This window comes from Anastrepha obliqua, chromosome 6 (genome assembly GCF_027943255.1).
Source record: "Anastrepha obliqua isolate idAnaObli1 chromosome 6, idAnaObli1_1.0, whole genome shotgun sequence".
In the NCBI taxonomy this organism is placed as follows: domain Eukaryota; kingdom Metazoa; phylum Arthropoda; class Insecta; order Diptera; family Tephritidae; genus Anastrepha; species Anastrepha obliqua.
Genome location: NC_072897.1, coordinates 64,749,613 through 64,773,152, shown reverse-complemented (window position 1 = coordinate 64,773,152; position 23,540 = coordinate 64,749,613). Strand labels below are relative to the sequence as shown.

General features: G+C 38.2%; 3 protein-coding genes, 1 long non-coding RNA gene and 1 pseudogene across 6 annotated transcripts; 4 read left to right on the top strand and 1 right to left on the bottom strand.

Moving 5' to 3' along the window:
- The first annotated feature begins 1,587 nt into the window (after window positions 1–1,587).
- On the top strand, window positions 1,588–2,217 carry LOC129250638 (nuclear pore complex protein Nup160 homolog). The gene is made up of 2 exons (XM_054890244.1): window positions 1,588–2,058; window positions 2,119–2,217. Exons 1-2 carry the CDS (start codon window positions 1,741–1,743, stop codon window positions 2,215–2,217), a joined length of 417 nt encoding a protein of 138 aa, XP_054746219.1. The 5' UTR covers window positions 1,588–1,740.
- Window positions 2,218–2,433: 216 nt separating this feature from the next.
- LOC129249970 (uncharacterized) lies at window positions 2,434–3,351 on the bottom strand. 3 transcript variants are annotated; one of them, XR_008582763.1, is made up of 3 exons: window positions 2,917–3,351; window positions 2,684–2,820; window positions 2,434–2,620 (listed from the first exon to the last, which is right to left on the bottom strand). It is a non-coding gene; the product is annotated as an uncharacterized LOC129249970 (long non-coding RNA). The 3 variants fall into 3 exon arrangements; XR_008582762.1 differs by having other exon boundaries at window positions 2,684–3,125; window positions 3,186–3,351; XR_008582764.1 differs by having other exon boundaries at window positions 2,684–3,125; window positions 3,190–3,351.
- A 1,281-nt stretch (window positions 3,352–4,632) lies between these two features.
- On the top strand, window positions 4,633–6,008 carry LOC129249967 (uncharacterized). Its single transcript, XM_054889626.1, has 2 exons — window positions 4,633–5,564; window positions 5,640–6,008. The coding sequence occupies exons 1-2, from the start codon at window positions 5,383–5,385 to the stop codon at window positions 5,782–5,784; spliced, it is 327 nt and encodes a 108-aa protein (XP_054745601.1). The 5' UTR covers window positions 4,633–5,382; the 3' UTR covers window positions 5,785–6,008.
- A 9,521-nt stretch (window positions 6,009–15,529) lies between these two features.
- Window positions 15,530–18,433, top strand: LOC129250637 (putative nuclease HARBI1). Its single transcript, XM_054890243.1, has 4 exons — window positions 15,530–17,098; window positions 17,158–17,596; window positions 17,656–17,800; window positions 18,039–18,433. Exons 1-4 carry the CDS (start codon window positions 17,079–17,081, stop codon window positions 18,431–18,433), a joined length of 999 nt encoding a protein of 332 aa, XP_054746218.1. The 5' UTR covers window positions 15,530–17,078.
- Window positions 18,434–22,278: 3,845 nt separating this feature from the next.
- On the top strand, window positions 22,279–23,300 carry LOC129250636 (uncharacterized protein DDB_G0292186-like; annotated as a pseudogene).
- The last annotated feature ends 240 nt before the right edge of the window (window positions 23,301–23,540 follow it).

Here is a 23,540-nt window from a genome sequence, read left to right as displayed (position 1 = left end):
GAAACCCGCCAACCAAGGGGAGTCTTATCGTCTCATAACTCTCCTTTCCCCAGTAGTAAAGACACTTGATGCCCTCCTACTCCCACTCTTCACGAAACACTTGGCCCCAGCCCCACATCAGCACGGTTTCCGACGAGTGCATAGCACCACCACGGCACTCACCGCCATAAACGCCCAAATAAACCGCGGGCTTAACCAAAATTGCCCCTGCGAGAGGACTGTCCTAGTAGCGTTGGACCTGAAGAAGGCTTTCGACACAGTCAGCCATTTCCACGCTACTAGATGATATTTTACAGTCGACACTTCCGCCAGGGCTGAAGAGGTGGACCGCGAACTACCTGAGTGGTCGTCACTCGTCGGTGATATTTCGAGACCAAACTTCAAACAGAGAAAAATAAAGCAAGAAGTACCGCAGGGTGGTGTCCTTTCACCCTTGCTTTTTAATTTCTATATTTCGAAACTCCCCCAGCCACCAGAGGGAGTCTGACTGGTCTCATACGCCGACGACTGTACGATAATGGCATCGGGCAATGACATCGTTGGCCTGTGTTCCAAACTGAACAACTACCTCACCGACCTTTCTCGCTTTTTCACTGCGAGGAATCTCAAACTTTCCCCCACTAAATCCACGGCAACCCTCTTAACCACCTGGACAAAGGAGGTGTAACCTTTGACAGTTTGCTCTCCTTCTCTGCGCACACAACCGCAATTGCCACTAAAGTCCAAAACCGCAACAAAGTCCTCAAATCGCTTGCCGGCAGCACTTGGGGCAAAGACACACACTGTTGCTATCGACATTTAAGGCAATTGGTCGGCCGGTTCTGAACTATGCAGCGCCCGTCTGGTCGCCTGGAACTAGTAACACGCAGTGGATAAAGCTACAGACATGTCAAAATACCGCCATTCGGACAGCGACCGGTTGCCTCCTGATGTATCCCATTCAACACCTGCATAACGAGGCACAAATGCTCCCAGTAGCGGAGCACAACAAACTGCTCGGCAAGCAGTTCCTGCTGGGTTGTTACCACAGGTTTCACTCCTGCAGACACCTGCTTGAGCCTGAGCCGCCTCCCAGGCACGTCAGGAGACACCTTTTAGACTACGCTGACGAAATCCAGGACAAAACTGACCGCAATCTACTGGACCTGACAGTGTTTAGACAGTCATTAAACGACATTCACCGGGGAGCGTCACCACCTTCTTAAGTTCCCGTCCTGTGAATGCCGTAATCGGAGTCCAACCACCACATACATCAGATGAAGAGCTCCAGCTTCCTCGTGAGACACGTGTAACACTGGCACAATTACATTCTGGATATTGTAGCAGGTTAAACTCCTACCTATCCAGAATCGACCCCGACATAGCAAACATATGTCCGGCATGTGAAGGCGCCCCGCACGACACTAACCACCTTTTCTCATGCCCCCTAAAACCGACTCATCTAACACCCCTCTCCTTCTGGGCCCATCCCGTCGAAACAGCATGTTTCCTGGGCCTACCCCTAGATGAGCTAGACGAAGACGACCGGTGATATGTCCGACACTGGCGGGGCTACTATTACTGTTAAACAACAAACAAACAAAGAGCTCCAACTTGCCCGAGAGTCTCGCGTAACCTTGGCGCAATTACGTTCTGGATGCTGTAGCAGGTTAAACTCCTACTTATCCAGAATCACCCCGACATACGAAACATATGCCCGGCATGTGAAGGCACCCCGAACGACACTTACCACCTTTTCACATGCCCCATTATGGTACACCCATTCATCTAACACACCTCTCCCTCTGGACCCAACCTGTCAAAACAGCTAGTTTCCTGGGCGTACCGTTAGATGAGCTAGACGAAGACGACCGGTTATTACACTACACTAACAGGGCAAAGTTACTGCTACAACAACAACATCAACCACATTCACTGTTGGAAGCTAGAAGCGAATATTTCAGTTTTAAACATACAATTGCGATTAAAACCAGGAAATTATCTGTGTCAGTACATACATTAGATCTTTTGTTGCATGGATTGAAATCGAATGCTAATTCAGATATCGAGTATAGGCAGGTATGCATAGTAATAATTCGAATAATAGGCATAAATAATCATTTGTTTTTTATATCATAGGAGCTCACAGATTTAGAAAACGTCATACAAACCTATATCGATACCGCACAGCGCACAGCACAAGATAAAATCCAAATGGATTCAATAAAATTAATATAAGTTTAAATTAAATTAAATAATTTATTTTTCAATTATTTTTCAAAGTTTAAGAACTTATGTTCTAAATACAGATTATAAAAATCAAGTTTTTGTTATATCTTAAAAAAAAATTAAAAATTCTCATTCATCATCGCTCTCAAAAAATGTAATATAAAACATATTTTTTTCTTTTATACATACTTAGTAAAGTTTAATTATATAAAATGAATTCACAAGCATGTTAGAAATTTGTAATTCATAATTTTTAAGTGTACAGTTTTAGATGTAAATCATAGCCATCGATTTTCCACAAAAAACATGAAGCAAACATTTTTTATGAAATATGGTATGCGCATCTTAACAGTACTTACATGAAATCATAGTCATTAGTAGCCAAGGTGGATTTCTGATTACCATCAATATCCTATGAGGACAGAGAATTATACATGTAAAAATTGCAAATTCGAAATGTTATACAATACATTACTTTCTGTACACCGTGAGACTTTAATTTTGCCCTTGTTTCGAAGGTTTTTTGCGTTGTGTTTCTCTATTTTGAACTTTTTCGTGTCTAAACTTCATTCTCTACATTCATTTTCACCATTTGAATGCCCGTGGCAGATTCTGCAATATGTATGATATTAAAAATTAAAATACCACAAACGTAGATGTTGTTCTTCATATCTATAGGACTTTACAATTCACAAATAAGCTACATACTAAATCTTCAATAAACTGTGGGAAATGTGGCGACTTTTTATTTTGTGACTATTTCTAGCGTAGTTTTTCAGCTAAATTTTCTTCAGGCAGTAAATTCGCTAAAACTTTTTTCTCTGCTAATCGCTATAAGTATAGAAAACAATCGTTGCTTAGTTGTGGCGAGCGTTTCTAACGCCCATTGTAATTGTATCGAATTCTCCTAGCCGGCGCTGCGCTTAGGAAGAAATGTTATTTAAATGCAAGTATCGGTAAGTATTCTTTTTGCTTACCTACATATTCATCACCGCATTGTGGCATCTTCAAAGCAATTTGCCCAGGCCCACAATTTAATAAATTAATCGGAAGTACTAAGCAATTTAAAAGCGAAGCTTGAATTTCTTTACTTACGTTTCACAAGCAAATCACCATGAAAACAAATAGCAGATTTTGACGTGATGGCTGGGCCAAAGGCAACAAGAAATGCATGTAGGGTTTTACTTATATTATATGTAGTTGCCATCACCTATAATAAATTTGCCTTGGTACATACTAATGTTTTTCTAATATTACGTTTCCACCAAAAGCAAACACCGTGTTTGCAGGAGTTTTGTTTGGGAGAACTGTCAACTGTTTCCACCGAAATGTGTTTGCAAAGTGTATGGTCTTTGGTATGGTAAGCAGATTTATGATACATTATTTTGCGGCGACAGCACAGCGCGATAGCCCAGCGGCTAGCAATGTGGGCTTCCGATCCGAAATCCTTGGTTCGAATCACAAAAAATTTTTTTTTTTTTTATACATTTATTTCATTTTGTTTTATGATATGTTTATGAGCAGATTTTTTTCATGGCAGAAATACACTCGGAGGTTTGCCATTGCCTGCCGAGGGGCGACCGCTATTAGAAAAATGTTTTTATTAATTTTGCTTTCACCGAGATTCGAACCAACGACCTCTCTGTGAATTCCGAATGGTGATCACGCACCAACCCACTCGGCTACGGCGGCCGTCAATCAAATGTCATATTGACAAATTGCAATCATTGTTGCCATGTTTCGATAAGAATGCAATAATAAATGAGGAAAATGAGCAACATTGCCACCACTTAATAATTAAATTAGACGCAAACCCAACAAAACACACTTTAAATTAGACGCAAACCCACAAAACACGCTTTGAAAGTGAGTTTAGGTATGGAGTTGTGTTTTAATTTTGTATGGGATTTGACAGGAGTTTTGTTTCGTGTTTGCGCTAAGAACACGATAGCGGCAGAGAACACGATAGCGGCTGCGGTGGAAACTTAGCATAATATTCGCCGCATAGGAGGATCGTGTCTTGGCTATATGTGTATCATAACCAAGTACAGGGTGTCCTGCCGTGATGTACGTGATATATATTTTTTTCTTTGTTTTTACTATATTTTGTCTATGATAAGAACAAAATGATAAGCAAAAAAAATTATTTGTATATATAAATATATTGATGTTTGAAAGACTAAAAGTTTGCGTTACTTTCCGCAAACTATTCCTGGAATGTGGAATCAGTTTATTTCGTTACTGTAGGGTATTTTTGTTTTTGTTTTTAGAACCTAGTTTCCCTAATGGCTGAACTCGGCCCATTTCCTTTTGACACGTGTAGACGGCGGGTCGGGATCAATTTTTGGTGTTGTCGACTAGGCGCGTGGCTTTTAATATAAAAATAAGATAATTACTTTAAAATTAGAGAAAAAGGATAGACAGATGGCGATGAAATATTTGAAGTGTAAGCGAAGTATTATTATCTGAAGATTCGTAAGGATGCAACTCCGTTTTTCGAAACATTTCATAAATTATATTCTACCAGCAACAATTGGGAAAGTTACACGCGGAAAGAAAGAAAACGGAATCTAGTGCAAATTCACTATTTCTCTCAACACGAAAAAATATGCGTCGCGCCAAAAATAAAGTTAACAAAAGTGCATTACTTAGTTACCACCTGACATTAAGAAACCGCACATATTACATAGCAAAGAAGTCTGGGGTCAAAACAGTTGTAGCAGATTTGGACGAATAAATCTTGTTTGGTTTTTAAAGGTGTTGAGACTGCATAGCAAGACTTCTTGTTGCAGCCCAAAAACATTTTCATGAGGACGTACATCCACACGTTCAGAAAAACGGCGGCAGCGATATAAAAAGCGGGACTTCAGTTGATGTATGTATGTATTGTTCTCGGAAAAGTGGTTTTCTGAACAAAAGTAAAATGGCCCCAGAGAATAAGAAAATTTTTTGAAGTTAAGGTATTTAAAAACGTTGCACTTAATTTTCAAACTACACAGTTATCATATTCTTAGCTTAAGTATTCGTAGGCGGTGTACCTAATATAGGTGTAAAAAATTTCAAATGTATAAACGTACGTTTGTTGCTTTAAAATCTGAAAGATTGCCGGCATTGAAATTGTTTAGCTTTACATAAAATTGGTGCTGTTTTGACATTGAAATAGTTGCAGGCAATATGGAAATCAGAACAATTACAAATGTATCAACTGCTAAAAGTCAACATTACAACAGCCATAATAACATCGACAGCAACAACAAGAAAGACAGGCCAATACGAAAAAGCAACAGCGCCAAAATGCCAACGATCAAATTAGGGCAGCACAAAAAGCGGTCGCTCATGCATGCGCGATTTGTAGGGTGAGACCAAATACTGAATTTTTCTATTTTTTTTTGTTTTTTATTTTTTCTGATTTTTTAAATTTATTCCTACAGTGTAGAAATAAACGGCTGGAATTTAGAACAATGCCTATTTTGGAATTTCTGGCAAACTATAATGTTTTTTTTAATGAAACTTGGTGGAGATGTTAGTGAGGTGTTAAGGAACACTATTTATAACTTTAAATTAATCGGGAAATAATAATTTTTTAATTATTTACATTCAAAATGCCCTTGGGAACATCAGTATAATTTGCCACATTACACTCTATATTTTTTAACATTTCACTATAAATCACCAAATATACACTCACACGCGTGTTTTTACCGATTTTTATGCTAATATTCTAATTATATCTATTAAAATTAAATGCAAATACATTTGCCTATGCAATCACATTCCAATTTTAAGCGCGAATAAGAAGAAGATTGGAATACCAACAGTATGATGTTGCCGGATGCCTGCAAATAAAAACAAAAATTAAGTACTTGAGTTTAGTGTTAATGATGGGAATGGGGGTTATTGTGCCTGCTTACTACATACACGCATATGACGTTTTAATTTTGGGTTCAATGGTTTTAATACAGAAAGGAGTTTTACGCAAAAATACTGTGGATTGCGTAGCCGGAGTTGGACTGATGAGGGTTATTTTTTTGAAACGCGGCCGAAGGCCGCCCACGCGAAAAGGAGTTCTACGCAAAAATACTGTGGATTGCGTAGCCGGAGTTGGACTGATGGTGGTTATTTTTTTGAAGTGCGGCCGAAGGCCGCCCACGCGAAAAGGAGTTCTACGCAAAAATACTGTGGATTGCGTAGCCGGAGTTGGACTGATGAGGGTTATTTTTTTGAAGCGCGGCCGAAGGCTGCCCACGCGAAAAGGAGTTCTACGCAAAAATACTGTGGATTGCGTAGCCGGAGTTGGACTGATGAGGGTTATTTTTTTGAAGCGCGGCCGAAGGCCGCCCACGCGAAAAGGAGTTCTACGCAAAAATACTGTGGATAGCGTAGCCGGAGTTGGACTGATGAGGGTTATTTTTTTGAAGTGCGGCCGAAGGCCGCCCACGCAAAAAGGACTTCTACGCAAAAATACTGTGGATTGCGTAGCCGGAGTTGGACTGATGATGGTTATTTTTTTGAAGTGCGGCCGAAGGCCGCCCACGCGAAAAGGAGTTCTACGCAAAAATACTGTGGATTGCGTAGCCGGAGTTGGACTGATGAGGGTTATTTTTTTGAAGCGCGGCCGAAGGCCGCCCACGCGAAAAGGAGTTCTACGCAAAAATACTGTGGATTGCGTAGCCGGAGTTGGACTGATGAGGGTTATTTTTTTGAAGCGCGGCCGAAGGCCGCCCACGCGAAAAGGAGTTCTACGCAAAAATACTGTAGATTGCGTAGCCGGAGTTGGACTGATGAGGGTTATTTTTTTGAAGTGCGGCCGAAGGCCGCCCACGCGAAAAGGAGTTCTACGCAAAAATACTGTGGATAGCGTAGCCGGAGTTGGACTGATGAGGGTTATTTTTTTGAAGTGCGGCCGAAGGCCGCCCACGCAAAAAAGAGTTCTACGCAAAAATACTGTGGATTGCGTAGCCGGAGTTGGACTGATGAGGGTTATTTTTTTGAAGTGCGGCCGAAGGCCGCCCACGCAAAAAGGACTTCTACGCAAAAATACTGTGGATTGCGTAGCCGGAGTTGGACTGATGAGAGTTATTTTTTTGAAGCGCGGCCGAAGGCCGCCCACGCGAAAGGAGTTCTACGCAAAAATACTGTGGATTGCGTAGCCGGAGTTGGACTGATGAGGGTTATTTTTTTGAAGCGCGGCCGAAGGCCGCCCACGCGAAAAGGAGTTCTACGCAAAAATACTGTGGATTGCGTAGCCGGAGTTGGACTGATGAGGGTTATTTTTTTGAAGTGCGGCCGAAGGCCGCTCACGCAAAAAGGAGTTCTACGCAAAAATACTGTGGATTGCGTAGCCGGAGTTGGATTGCTGAGGGTTATTTTTTTGAAGCGCGGCCGAAGGCCGCCTACGCGATAAAGAGTTTCACGCAAAAATACTGTGTTAATTAATTTAATTTAACTTTAATTACTTTATTATTTTTTGTGATACGCTTAATATCATTGTTTTTAAGTTTAAATGAGTTGTATGTTTTTATTTTCAAATTTATTTCTCAACTTTAAATTACAGCAAAAAATACTGCAGTTTTACAATGAACCTTCCACTGAACATCCCTGCGTGCGAACTTCGCTTTCATTTCAGGTGTATGGCAATACCAACTTTTCGCTAAATTATAGAACTTTAACATTAAATTACTTAAAAACTATAAGCCTCCGGCAGGTTCTGTTTTCAGTTTTAAGATGGGGATACACCCCTCTATCACCCCCTTTTTACCGTTTTTTCCAAAGCGATAGGCATTATACTAAATTCTAGCCGTCACCTCTTATCTACACATACCATATGTAGGTACATTTTATGGTATTCACATATTTACTTGCATCGTTCGTACGTTGTAGGGGTTGTTGTAGCTTCTTAAGTTTGATAGGCTACAACAGTGTGGTGTTGTCAATCACCTTCAAATAAAGGGTGAGTCCCGAGGAGATAAGGAATTCCCTTTTCCATCGTTTGCAAAAGGTTTGATGGAGGGCCTTTAATTTCTGCCACCAATTCATAATTGAGGCAGGATTCTCGATGGCTTCTATTTCCGGCGGAGCTAGGAGGGGTCCGCCAACCAGAAAGTCACCAGGAGTGAGAGGCTCTAGATCGGATGGCTCATTGGAAGTGGGACTTAAGGGTCGCGAATTGAGACAGGACTCCATTCGGTATAAGAGAGTATTAAACTCGTCAAAAGTGTATTTCAGAAGAAGAATTGATTGTTGTTGTTGCATGTACCTGTACCTGTGAAGAGAAAACCATTGTTGTTTTGTAATCACATTCTGATGCCAGCCATCGTCTTTTTGTAGGTAAGAAGGACCTTGCTACCACAAAGAATTTTGAAGCAGTTCGTTGGCCGGAAGTCCTCTGCTTGTTAAATCTGCGGGATTTGATGCCGAGTCCACATGACGCCAGTTATTGCTTCCAACTTTTTCCACTATTTTGGTTACTCGATGTGCAACAAAGGTTGACCATGAGCAGGGCGGTTTGAGAATCCATGCGATGACGATTGTCGAATCTGTCCACAGATGAACATCCAAGTGTGCAAAGTTGGGATTTTCCGTGACAGTTTCTATAATATCCGCTAATAGGACGGCATCACATAGTTCCAGACGTGGAAGGGATATCATTTTGACAGGTGGTTTTCGCGATGAGTAGATTGAGGTATACTTTATCCTGTTTCCTCACCCGCAAGTATACAGCAGCCGCGTATGCCATTTCCGAAGTGTCGCAGAACCCATGGATTTCGTCGTTGTCCGCTGGTTAATAGTGCACCCAACGGGATATGCGAATATTATCAAAATCCGCATAATTCTGCATAAATGTCTGCCAGCGGTCTAGTGTGGCTGCAGGCACGGTGTCGTCACAATCAGTACCTTCTAATCAAATGTTTTGCATAATAATCTAGGCGGTAATTACACTTCTCACAAAAATTAAGGGAGCAAGAAAAAACCCAAATTTTTGGGGGATTTTCGACAGGCTGTAACTTATACAAAAATGGTCGTACAGCAAAAAAAAAGGGAAATTGTAGCTCTAAGTGTCATGTTTTCGGATCTAAGTTTAATTTTTTTTTTGGAAATTGTTTTCGAGTAATTGTTTGAACTGAAATGTTCCTTGGTTGTTGTTGTTGTCGTCGTCGTCGTCGTTGTTGTTGTCGACGGTTCGGAAATTTTCGGGCGAGAACGTTCGCAGGAACGAAAGCTTCTTGACGAACGCGCCAAACGATCACTCGGTCATCACGAGGATTTGTTGCGCGACGACGACCTTGGCCAACTCGTCATTGATAATTACCGGTTTCCAAAACCGATTGTATGCGCTAGATACGACAGATGAACTAATGTCCATACGATCCCCGACTTGTCGGTTCGAAGTATGTTTGATGCTGTTGGAAAGTAGGTTTCAGCATCATCAGCTAATTGAAGTAATGTCCTTATTGCTAGATAAGGAGCACAATTTATGCCGAAAGTAACTGTATTTAATTCATATAGACTAATTGGGTATTTCGGGTGAGTGCGAAAAACTATTCGCTGATATTGGTGTGCGTACTGCTGACTATTATCTGGCGGTACATTTTCTCAATATCGCTGTTGAAGACATACTTATATAATCGCCAGCGGAGGATCAGGATAGTCATATCTGCTTGCAATAGCGGACCTGCAAGAACGACGTCGTTGAGGCTCATTCCATTGGCAGTCGAACATGATGCGTTAAATACCACGCGTACTTTGGAGGAGGTGCTCTCTTCCTTCATGACGGCATGATGAGGTAAAAATTAATGATCAGTTGCATCTGCAGGTATGTTGGTTTTAATTTTGCCCATATGACCTAACTTTTCATATTCTGCCACCACTCTAATATATTCCTTTTGCAGGGACGGATTTTTCGCGAGACGCGTCTCATTCCTGAAGAATTGAGAGCAGGCGTTCTTGAGTGACGATCCCAGCTTAATGTTTGATGGAAAATCCTGTTTGAAGCGATATACTTTCCATCTTCGTTGCGTTTCGTAGTGGTCCGGTATAACTCCTCGCAATACACGTCATCTTCAGTCAGCCTTTCTTTTCTTCCAATTCACAAAAAACAGCTAGTTGTTTGTCCAGTATGACTTCGCTGAAAAATGAAACTATCCTGTTTGGTGGACTGACTGTTTCGGCCCGACCAGTTAGTATCCATCCAAAAACAGTACGAAGTGTACTTAGTACATTTTTTCTTCCGCTTAAAATAATTTGGGGATAAATGTCTCTGTCAAGGATAAGGTCCACAGGTTCATTGATAAATACGAGGTTCCGCCAAAGTGAGATCTGGAAATGCTTGCCTTGTCATTGCTCTTACTAGGCAAGTTGACAGATTTCCAGTTAATTGCGGCAAAACTAACGCAATTGCGTCTATTTTTGCGAAAGGCTGTTGCTTTTGGTTGAACTGCCGGAATGTGAAGGAGCGTGTTGTGTTTTGAGTGGCACGTACTGCAATTATATGAGCTCGTGCATCTCAACGCCGTATGTCCTGACGATAAGTAGTTCAAGCAACAGTTGTTGCTCTTGACGCACGCGATTCGATCGGTGACCGTTAACTTGTGGAACTGTGGACTGGATTTGTGGTCATCATTTACACATAATTTGCTCATATGTTTGGCGACACTTACTTGAAAGTTGCTCATCCTTTTCGGTGTAGTTTCCGCTGACCGTTGTAAACTTTGCGCCTCGGGCGCTTTATAGGCTTTAATTCCTTTTAAGCCTGACATGGTTACAAGTGTTTGAAATCAATTGGAAAGAAATCTGTCCATGCCCGTCCACTTTGAAATTTCAGCTTTGTTTTCTATCGTTCGTTCCCAAAGCGATAGAGTACTTTTGGGCAATTTCGTGGAGCATAAGTACGTAGCATCCCAGTTTGATAAATTAATTTGTCGATTTTGTGGGGAAGAGATGCAATTATTTATATCTCTCTCCAGCTTTTTAAACTAACATGCCGTTTAAAAACAGTCGTTAGTGAGCGGGAACTTCCTCACAATGTCTCTGGCTTGACCCTGCGTTTTCTGGTTGAGGTGGAATAGGTTTTCGACCGGGGTAAGGTGCTTATTTAAAATGTAAATGGCCGTGAACATATCGCGGAATGTTGGCCAAGATACGTAGTCACCTTTGTATACGCTTGAATCATACGGCGGAAGGTGAATGTTGTGTTTACGCACTGCTAAATGTTCGCCTTCCTGGTCTGCTTTTTTTAATTTCGCAGAGAGATCTGTCCATACGATCCCCGACTTGTCGGTTCGAAGTATGTTTGATGCTGTTGGAAAGTAGGTTTCAGCATCATCAGCTAATTGAAGTAATGTCCTTATTGCTAGATAAGGAGCACAATTTATGCCGAAAGTAACTGTATTTAATTCATATAGACTAATTGGGTATTTCGGGTGAGTGCGAAAAACTATTCGCTGATATTGGTGTGCGTACTGCTGACTATTATCTGGCGGTACATTTTCTCAATATCGCTGTTGAAGACATACTTATATAATCGCCAGCGGAGGATCAGGATAGTCATATCTGCTTGCAATAGCGGACCTGCAAGAACGACGTCGTTGAGGCTCATTCCATTGGCAGTCGAACATGATGCGTTAAATACCACGCGTACTTTGGAGGAGGTGCTCTCTTCCTTCATGACGGCATGGTGAGGTAAAAATTAATGATCAGTTGCATCTGCAGGTATGTTGGCTTTAATTTTGCCCATATGACCTAACTTTTCATATTCTGCCACCACTCTAATATATTCCTTTTGCAGGGACGGATTTTTCGCGAGACGCGTCTCATTCCTGAAGAATTGAGAGCAGGCGTTCTTGAGTGACGATCCCAGCTTAATGTTTGATGGAATATCCTGTTTGAAGCGATATACTTTCCATCTTCGTTGCGTTTCGTAGTGGTCCGGTATAACTCCTCGCAATACACGTCATCTTCAGTCAGCGTTTCTTTTCTTCCAATTCATAAAAAACAGCTAGTTGTTTGTCCAGTATGACTTCGCTGAAAAATGAAACTATCCTGTTTGGTGGACTGACTGTTTCGGCCCGACCAGTTAGTATCCATCCAAAAACAGTACGAAGTGTACTTAGTACATTTTTTCTTCCGCTTAAAATAATTTGGGGATAAATGTCTCTGTCAAGGATAAGGTCCACAGGTTCATTGATAAATACGAGGTTCCGCCAAAGTGAGATCTGGAAATGCTTGCCTTGTCATTGCTCTTACTAGGCAAGTTGACAGATTTCCAGTTAATTGCGGCAAAACTAACGCAATTGCGTCTATTTTTGCGAAAGGCTGTTGCTTTTGGTTGAACTGCCGGAATGTGAAGGAGCGTGTTGTGTTTTGAGTGGCACGTACTGCAATTATATGAGCTCGTGCATCTCAACGCCGTATGTCCTGACGATAAGCAGTTCAAGCAACAGTTGTTGCTCTTGACGCACGCGATTCGATCGGTGACCGTTAACTTGTGGAACTGTGGACTGGATTTGTGGTCATCATTTACACATAATTTGCTCATATGTTTGGCGACACTTACTTGAAAGTTGCTCATCCTTTTCGGTGTAGTTTCCGCTGACCGTTGTAAACTTTGCGCCTCGGGCGCTTTATAGGCTTTAATTCCTTTTAAGCCTGACATGGTTACAAGTGTTTGAAATCTATTGGAAAGAAATCTGTCCATGCCCGTCCACTTTGAAATTTCAGCTTTGTTTTCTATCGTTCGTTCCCAAAGCGATAGAGTACTTTTGGGCAATTTCGTGGAGAATAAGTACGTAGCATCCCAGTTTGATAAATTAATTTGTCGATTTTGTGGGGAAGAGATGCAATTATTTATATCTCTCTCCAGCTTTTTAAACTAACATGCCGTTTAAAAACAGTCGTTAGTGAGCGGGAACTTCCTCACAATGTCTCTGGCTTGACCCTGCGTTTTCTGGTTGAGGTGGAATGGGTTTTCGACCGGGGTAAGGTGCTTATTTAAAATGTAAATGGCCGTGAACATATCGCGGAATGTTGGCCAAGATACGTAGTCACCTTTGTATACGCTTGAATCATACGGCGGAAGGTGAATGTTGTGTTTACGCACTGCTAAATGTTCGCCTTCCTGGTCTGCTTTTTTTAATTTCGCGGAGAGATCAGCCATAGTCAACATGCAGCGCAAATATGTGGTAACACATTTTTTTTTTTTCCTTTTTATCGCGGCAAGATCCTTAGTAGTAAGAGTTTTAGTTGAAAGCAAGTTATCGTAAGCCGCTTTGGCTTTTTCCCACATTGCTTTCAACTTCTCCTGTTGGATCCGTAGTGAACATTTTGAATGGTCCCTTGACGGTGTGCCATTGAAATCGGATCCGAATTCCGTCACGGCGTCGACTACACGAATATATGTATCCATATTGTACGTATGGGATACAAAATTCGCGCGGTATTAAAGAAATTGCTCCTTCACGAAACGAGACTCAAGCCACAATGCACCACCGAGATTAAAGTACCAAAATGTTGCATTATATATTTAAATATATATAAAATAGTATATTTATAATTATTTTTTAATAATTTATTTCGTTGATATGAATGAGTTTCGCCACTCAAACAATAAAAGGTGTATATGTATGTATACCGTCGCAAAAGTGCGCTGGGATCAATTTTATATTAATGCAGCGTTGTTTGTGTAGTTGGGTATTCAACTTCACAACGGGAATAGAAAAGAAAACAAAATAAACGGAATAAGAGAATTGAAGAAATTCCCAAAAACGCGCCTTAAGTTTATTTAGTTTGTAATAACTGCCGCGCGCACTTATATTTTTATTGTCTGTTTGCTTACAGACGGAATCGTTGAACTCTTTATTATTACTTTTTTTTTTCACCAAGAAAAGTGTGTGGAATAAAGTCCACGTACCTTGGTAGGTCTGGAACAGAAAGTTCTTTGTCCACTGCTTTTTTTTGTTGTTTGGTATAGCCGATTCCGTTGCCTTCGTTGAGTTGCTTTGATGCTGGTGAGTGCTGGTTGGTGCTTGTTGCAGGCGTAGGTGCTGGCTTAAAAATTCTTATTACTTTAAGAATCCTGCTCCAAGGACCATGTAATCATCGGATGGCGTCGCAGTTGTAAGAATTGAATGTGGTTCCTCCACGATCGCTCCGATGATATTTTTATAGAAAAGAAGGAAGTGTTATATCATCTATATTATTATTAATACGGAGAGCAAAATTTTGTCGTACCTTTTCTAGTATTCATGGTATAGTCAGAGAAAAAAGTTGAAACATATACCAATGGATAGCATCTGTGGAGACATATGGAGTGAATAGGTGCAGGTAAAATTAATCACACTATTTTACCTGTATTAATAGTGTGTTATATATTGTCGCACTGTAATGGTAATAGAGTTGTTTGTTTGAAAATTGCTATATACATACAGAGAACGTTAAATATAGAGAATTCTCACGAGCTACGAATAGTGTGAATTGTCAAAAATGAAGTCTAACCGCCGCCGGGGTGTGGTGAAACTTTTAACAGATATGTTATACAGCGATTTCTCCTTTAGCATATTGGCCCTGCACAGTTTTTTGCTTCTGTAGGAAATCAAATTGACGAATAGCCGACGGCATTTTGCAAAGTATTTGCTTGTGTATTTTTATGTTCCCTTGATAAACGAAAATTTATTCAATTTGTATTTTCAGACAAAGGTGATTGATGAAGAAAAACACAGTCCTGCGAGGGTGAGTTTCTAGAATGGCTGTACTTGTTTCTTGTAGTTTTTTATGCGCTGAAAACGAATCTGACCTTCAAAATGCTCCATCACGTCAGGATTTTTGGTAAATGAAGCCTAAAAGGTCAAAAAATGGCCATTTTAGCCATTTTTGATAATTTTTTTTTGGATAGACAATTTTTTTTTTCAATTTTCGACAAAAAGGTCGCATAGTACAACTCTTTAGCTTTAAAACCCATTTTTTCAAATTATTGTACGATTTTTTTAAAAAAAGTTATGACATTTTGAAATTAACAGTTTCAGTTACGTATACGTTGGGTATAACGTCTATTGGCGTAACTGAAACTGTTAATTTCAAAATGTCATAACTTTTTTGAGCATTTGAAGGTGCCTGTAAACATGTCAAGGTTACTGTACAAACAACAGTGATGGTAAATGGTTTTTTGAAAAATCCCTACACAGCCCAAAAAAATCCCTACTTTTCCTTGTGCTTACAACAAATTTTCCCTACGAAATTCCCTACGTTTTTTTCTCCTATAATGAGGCAATTGCAACATCAAAATTGAATTGTTTGCTTAAGATTTTTTTTAAATTTCGTACAGAGCTTCTGCAGTGCAATCAGTTCTTATTGGAATTAGATCCAGCAGCTTAACCACAAGCCGCTCGCTTTCCTCGTCGAAAAATCTCACCATGAGACATATATGCTTATTGAGGCCGATGTCTCTCATCGATCAGCGCAACATTATGCTCGGCGAAGAACATACTAAGTCTTATTTCGAAATTTCTGGAACCATTTGGTTTACTCGCCTTATTTTAGATGTCTTTTTAATTGCTTTTATATTTTTTGGTGCATTTTTTGCATGAAATCTTACCGCAGATTTTTATTTTAAATGCACTTTTTTAATTTTACCCCGCTATTTAAAAATTTTTTTGTCCTTCTTGAAAATTCCCTACATTTACAGAATTTAAAAAAAATCTATCCTTCTTTTCCCTACACCCACATTTTTCGACAAAAATCCCTACATGTAGAGAATTTTCCCTACATTTACCATCACTGACAAACAATCCTGTGCTTATGAATGTGCGCTGCGGCTTTGAATGCGCGCTGGATTTCTTGAGAAGTTTTACCGTTTTATTTCGAGCTGTGGTTGGTGAGCATACATACACACAGCATATACATATGCGCAAATGTATATAAATTCACAAATTTACATTTGCATATGCCATCTTCCTGTGCGCCTGGTAATGAAGCGTTTTTTATAGAGGATTTTGATTCAGTTCAAGGGAATTCAACAAAGTTTTACAGACACCAGACAGACAGACATAACATATGTATATAATTTTGGATGATTTGGAAAATTCAAATATATAGGTCATATTAAAAAGCTACCTAACATTATTTGCTTCTAATCACCAACAAATTCTTATCGACTGCTGCTAAATTTACATGAATCAGCCCCTCACTGTTAATTTTTGTTGAAAAATGTGGCTATGGTGAAATTGTCTTCGCGAGACGAGTACCCCTCGAAATTCCATACGTTCCTGTCATTGAGACTTCTCTATACATTAACGTTCTCTGGTATAAACATGTTTACGTCATTTGGTGTTGTCGTTTCGTAGTGATGCGCGGACAACGTACAGACATTCACCTTTATAGTATAGATTTTCGCATAATATCATAGAGTAGTGTGAAGATGAAATACAAAACAATATTGTTATGTATATACATAGGTACATACTACGAGTATATAGCCGATCTGTTGCCATACGCATATAAATGTTGAAACGTATAAGCGAATAGTGTGAAGACGGAATAAGAAACAAAGCTTTATATGTATTTACTATAGCTGGGCCCTTACTCTGTAATGCGATGCGAAAAGCAATGCGATGGGAAAATAAATTGCGTTACGAAGGGTAGTCGGTACTCTGTAGCGCTATCGCATCGCTGAAAGTGTTGCTCTTTTTATTATTCACTTATTTTTCGCTTTAGTATGCATCACTGACCGAAATGCCAAAGAAAGCGACCAAAACAAACGAGTGATTGGAAGTAAAGTACCTATATTTAAATAATATAAAGTAGTGGATTCTGTAGCTTTATGGGACGAATCATCTGAGGAAAGGATTTATCGGAGATTTATAAGAGATAACTCCAACGTTATGAGTCTCAGCGATCAAAGGTAAGTTAAACTTTAAAGAATTACTCATGCTTTATTCATCAGTTTGTTCTATTCATCAGTTTTGTGCAGAATTTTCGGCTTAGTAAGGAAGCCTTTATGTATGTGCTAAATAGCATAAAGGGTGAGATGAAATCTCCAACGAGAGCAACGGCTATCCCTGACATCATAAAAGTTGCAACAACCCTAAAGTTTCTTGCTCAGGGTGCGTATCAGCATATAATTGGCCAAGACCATCGCGCGGGGCTAGCACAGCAAACCGTTTCCAGTTGCCTTTGGGAAGTTTGCAGTGCAATTGAAAAGGTATTGTGTCCAAAACATATCGTTTTTTCGATGAGCAGTGAAGAGAAACAGGATGCCAACCGTAGCTTTTACGAAACATGCGGAATTCCGGGTGTGGTAGGAGCAGTGGATGGAACGCACATCCAAATGATAAGGCCATCAAATGACGAGCATTTATTTTTTAACCGAAAGCTTAAGCATAGCATAAATGCAATGGTGGTAAGAGTGTTTCAATTAAATAAGAATATTTTCATTAAACATTTTTTGTTCTACTTTAGATATGTGATCACAAAATGCAAATTAGAGCCGTGAATGGTAGATTTGGAGGTGCATCGCATGATTCGCACATATGGAACTTGTCCGGTGAGCGCGAATATTTAAAAACTGCCTATGAAAACGGTGACTCTGGCCAACGAATTCTTGGTAAGCTTTTTAATATACTTCGAGTATATGACCTTAATGTAGTGGTCCGTATACTCGTATTAATATTGTCTTATATAGTATATAACATACATATGTATAATTGTTAATACACATATATATGTATATGGATATGCATTTTCATGTAATAAATGCTTATGAACATGCATATGCAGATATGTAGCTATTGTAATTTATTGTTATTCAACTAAAAATACCTTTATATTTTTGTTATCTGCAGGTGACTCAGGATATCCGTTGGAACCATGGCTCCTTACTCCATACAGGAATTCTACGGAGGATTCAGACGAACATTTTTTTAATCAAAAACATTCAAAGGGAAGGTCGTTAATTGAGAGAGTTTTTGGCGTTTTGAAAGGCCGATTTCGTTGCCTTCTAGCTTCAAGGGAGTTGCACTATGCTCCAGAAAAGGTTGTGCAAATACTAAATGTTTGTTGTGCTCTGCATAATATATGTATAATATTCAAAGTTCATCCTCCCAGTTTAGAAATCGAACCGGAACAAGTGAACATGGTAAATATAGAAAATGTAGAAAATCTGAGTTTTGGAAATATAGCTAGACGTGTAAGAGACCAAATAAAAAATGATATGATTGCCACTCGAAATTCTGTATGAAAAATTTGTTTAAATAAAATCATTTTTTAGTAAATATGAATTCAGTCTTTTATTTATGTTAGGTCTATAAAGTGTGTACATAGGTATATTAAAACTAATAGTAATAGTGTGCAAATTACATGCAATGTATACATTTTTTAAGCTATAATACTTCGGTAAGGCACTGTGCATGGACAGGTACATCAAAACTAAGTCACACTTGTGTGTGCAGGTACATACGTACATAAGTAAAAAATTAAAAGAAAATTCCATGTTTCTCTAAACAAAATAAAAATAAAAATTAATTCACTTGTATGTGCAGGTACATACGTACATAAGTAAAAAATTAAAAGGAAGTTCCATGTTTCTCATGTGTCTTATTTGTCTGCAACTCCAACATTTATTTTTGAATTTCTAATTTGCTAAGTTTTAACTTAAAATTATCACAGTCCATTTTTTGACTATGGACGAACTGCTCTTTTGCTAAATTTAGCTTTTGTTTTTCTATTTTATATACCATTTTATATGTCCTTTCCATGGTTTTGGAAATATTTTTTAAGGAATCATTAATCTCAGTCAGTATTTCTGTTGAATTTTTTTGGTACATAATTTGATTATCCCTGCTTTTCTAGTAAGCTTTGCTTATTGCGTGGAGTGAGTACCGAACGGCTGCAGGAAGGTTTCTCAGTCACCTGTTCGGGCACATCGACTGAATCGCTGTCATTCTCCTCTTCGGGTATATCGACTAAATCGCTATCATTCAAAGCTGCTCCTAAACTTTTAGTTGGTACATCCGTCTGACGCGCACCAAACTCCCGCGTGCTACCTATCCCGCCCACAGCTTTATTTATGGAAAGCAACTCGCTTACTCGCTGCTCTAATTCGTTCAGTGAGGAATAAACAGACGGACCGCCCCCTGTACCGGCAATGTTGGTTCTGTTCCGATGCATTTTGGCTTTCAAATGAAGTTTGTAGTCAGCCCAAACCTGAAAATTATAATAACCCCACTATAAAAATAAAAAGTACACATGTCACTAAAGTTACTTTTCTCCAGCCGGCCATATCACGCATCGGTGGTCCAGCAGCATTTAGTTGGGAAGTTACTCTCTTCCATAAATTGTCGACTCTTGTTTTTGCGTTGGGGGTCTTCATTAGTCCCTTTGCCAAATCCGGATGGGTTGTCATGAAGTCCACTAGGATTTGGAATTGTTTTTTTTGTGTTTGTTTGTTGGTCTTTGGAGTTGTCCTATATATTTTTCCAAAAAGGTACAATGAATTAATATTTCAAATTTATAAAATTATCAATTAATACTTACATATTTGGAAATTGCGTATGGCTATTACTTGTAGCAGGAAAAATGCGATAGTGACAGCTGTTTGACATTCACTTTCGCAATACAGAGTTCTGCCGATGCGAAAAGGGAGAAAAACTTGCGAAAGCGCAAAATGTGATTCGAATGTCAAAATACCGAGTACCGATTCTGCGATTTCGTGAATTTTTTCTTTCGCATCGCATTACAGGAAAGGGCCCAAAAATTGAGAGTAAGTATTAATTATAGATTAATTTTAATATGGAAAAGAGTGCTTCGAATTAAAATAAAATATTTTGTAAATTGAGATTTGTTTTAATTTTATTGGTGATTGAACAAAAAAAAGCTTTACGCAAGTAAAATGCCACATCAAACGAAAAAAAAGATTATTTAGATTTGTTTAAACGGTAATTTTGGAAGATTTAGACAACTTTTTTGGTGCGTAATTTTTTCATAACGGAAGTTTCAGTGGTGATTGAACAAACGACCAATTTTTTTTATATTTTTTGGACATTTTTTATATACATTTCTATGAAAAAAAGAGGTTGTCTGTAAAGTCGGTTTACTGACGATAGTTTAACGTGACGTCATAAGAAAATACTGATGTAATGCTTGCATTTTTCAAAACTAAATTTTAATTTTATTTGTTTGATATATATTTTGTATGGATATAGAGAAGGAGGTAAATCGAATCGCAATGGAATAGGTCAAGTTACATTTACACAAACGTGAAAAATTACGAAACAATAAATGAAAATTCATGAAAGATATGTTCAATTTCGATTGTGCATCACACGTTCATAAGTCAACAACACTAAGAGGCACCATCATCGATTTGATTTTTTCAACACACATTACACTCGAAACACTCCCTTTCATTTCCTACTTTTCCTATCATCGTCCTATTCTCAACAGAGAAATGGTTCATTACCATGCACACAGGAAGAAGGCATATGCAAATACAAATATGTAAACTTATAGTAATGTGATATTTAACTTCTTACTATTTGTGTTAATCTAGTTATAAATTCTGTAAGGATGATGATGATACAATTGGTTTTATTTTAAATTATTCAAGTAAATTAAATTATTAATCCTCATAGAGAAATGGTACATTACCATGCACACAGGAAAAAGGCATATTCAAATACAAATATGTGAACTTATATACATATGCGCATATACATACATATATATGTTCACTCAAGTAGGAGAGAGCCAGATGTCGAACGTTGCCGAACGCAGGTTCCGATTGTGCCTCTTTGTCGTTCGTTCCGGGCTATCTTGCAATAAGAGCAAGGTACATTCGCTTACATTTGCTTGCGTACAGAATAGATTCGTACATTTGATATGTCCATATGATTTGTATGTATCTTTACATATAGTTACATGATCACCCTATTCCTATATTATACCTACTCTTATATTTAATTACTTATGCTAACTCTTATGTAAACCAACAACATACTTTCTCACACTCTACACCCACACGCTTACTCACGCACTCAACATACACACAACATGCATTCCTACATTCATTGCTAGTTTTACTTTCTCCCATTCTCATTAAATGTTAAATATTATTGTAGTTAAGCTTTAAGTTAAGACGAGTTTTGTAAGAAAGTAGAGTTCAATAAAGTTCTTTGTCACAAGAAGACGTTTGACATCTTTTCTGGCGCAGTCCATCGCGAACCTTACACGCACTGCAAAATTTTAAATTTAAATAAAAAAAAAAAGTTAATTACATTGTTCGAAAAGAACTTCTGTATTATAATAAAAATTTATTGTGATTAACGCAAACATTTTAAAAGGCAAATGCTTGAAAAAAGCAAAAGCCAGAAAAACAAATTTTTGGAAAGAAAGTGAAAATCAAATTATTTGATTAAGTGATCAAAATTTATTGTGATTAACGCAAACATTTTAAAAGGCAAATGCTTGAAAAAAGCAAAAGCCAGAAAAACAAATTTTCGGAAAGAAAGTGAAAATCAAATTATTTGATTAAGTGAATAAATAAATGAATTGAAATTCAAAAATAAAAACTTGCTGTGAAAGAAATTATTAGAAACTGTAAAGTGAAAAAAACGGTAAATCAAAAGCCGTTATAATTAACTAAGAGAGAAAAAACAAAAAACAACAACAGCAGCAGCAGGTGTTACCCACATCACCACCAACAGCTGTCACACCTGCACCATTTCCAGTGCATACACCACAGCAATTGCAAGAGCAACAACAATTGCAAGCGCAGCATCAAGTACAGTCGATGCCACCTCAGCCGCAAATGCAGACACCTTTAACAGCAGCGCAGCAGCAAATTTTGAATAGCTGAGAGTCAAGCGGGAGTGATCCGGACTTATGTACATATGTGTATATATTTGAGCAAATTTTGAATAGCTGAGAGTCAAGCGGGAGTGATCCGGACTTATGTATGTTTATGTTATATACAATATATATGTACGTAATTAACATTTAAAGCCAACAAACATAATTTTTCTAGTATATTTGTAGAAACTCATTGTTTAATTTATATAACATTTCATTTAAATCAGTTGAGCAAAGATGGATAGTTTAGACATGAATATAAAATTTAAGCTTATTTCCTCTAACATAAATAGCATTCCTCCATATGATGGAAACAGAGATGCATTATTAAATTTTGTACAGCGTATAGATTACATGTGCCCAATGTTAGACACTTTTACTGCTCAAGAATATAAAATTCTATTAATTGGTCAAATTAAAGATAAAATTATTGGAAACGCTAGGAGATCTCTTTAATAAATGGAAACCCGGATACTTGGCCGGAAGTTAAAAGAGTTCTTATAGATAACCATGGCGAAAAAAATTCGGTTGACGAACTCATTGACAAAATTAGAATCTGTAGATGTGATTCGACAATTGAAGCTTTTTATAATTCACTTAATACTTTGTTATGTCGGTTAAATAACGCGTCAATACTTTGCACAAATAGTACTTCCAGTGAAAGCAATGCCAGAATTGCTTTGAATTCATTTAAACATGGTTTACCCGAACCTGTCAAAAGTATTATTGTTAGTAGGAATCCTAAAACTTTAAAAGACGCATATGATATTATAAAATCAAATGGTTACTGAAACTATAAAAATCAGCAAAAATTTTTTTTTAACAGTTGTTCGCTTAACAGAAGCAGCAACTTAGAACATAATGCTAATAACATCAATTTTGCTACTCAACAACGTAGACAGCAACATAGTTATAACAGAGGACCTAATATGAACCAATATCATAATCAACAGAACAGCCAGCTGTTCAATAACAGCAATATAAGAAATAGAGCAAACGATGCATTAAGTCAACAGCGTAGACAACAGTACAACAACAATAGCATTAATAACAATCACCGACAACCAAATTTTAATAGCAACAACAGTAACCAAACAAATAGAACAAATCGTAGCTCTGGTAGTTTTCTTAATCAAAATAACAGTAATGAAAGACTTTTCAATAACAGAAATTGTAACAATGTAGAACCCATGGAAATAGGAGTCAACGAAAACGAACAAAATTTTCAATTACAGGGCCCAGAAAATTACCCTATATAACAATTAAAACAAACGTAAGAAAACTTAGGTTTATAGTAGATACTGGTGCAGAATTTAGCATTATAAATCCAAATATTTGCAATCCCAAGTGGAGAGTAAAATCACGTTCTATCACCTTAAAAGTAATAAATCGACCTGTTACTACAGACGTACAGTATAGCTTTCCATTGTTCAAAGAATTTAATAAACCAAATTTTAATGTTAGTTTTCTAGAATTTAATTTTCATAAGTATTTTGATG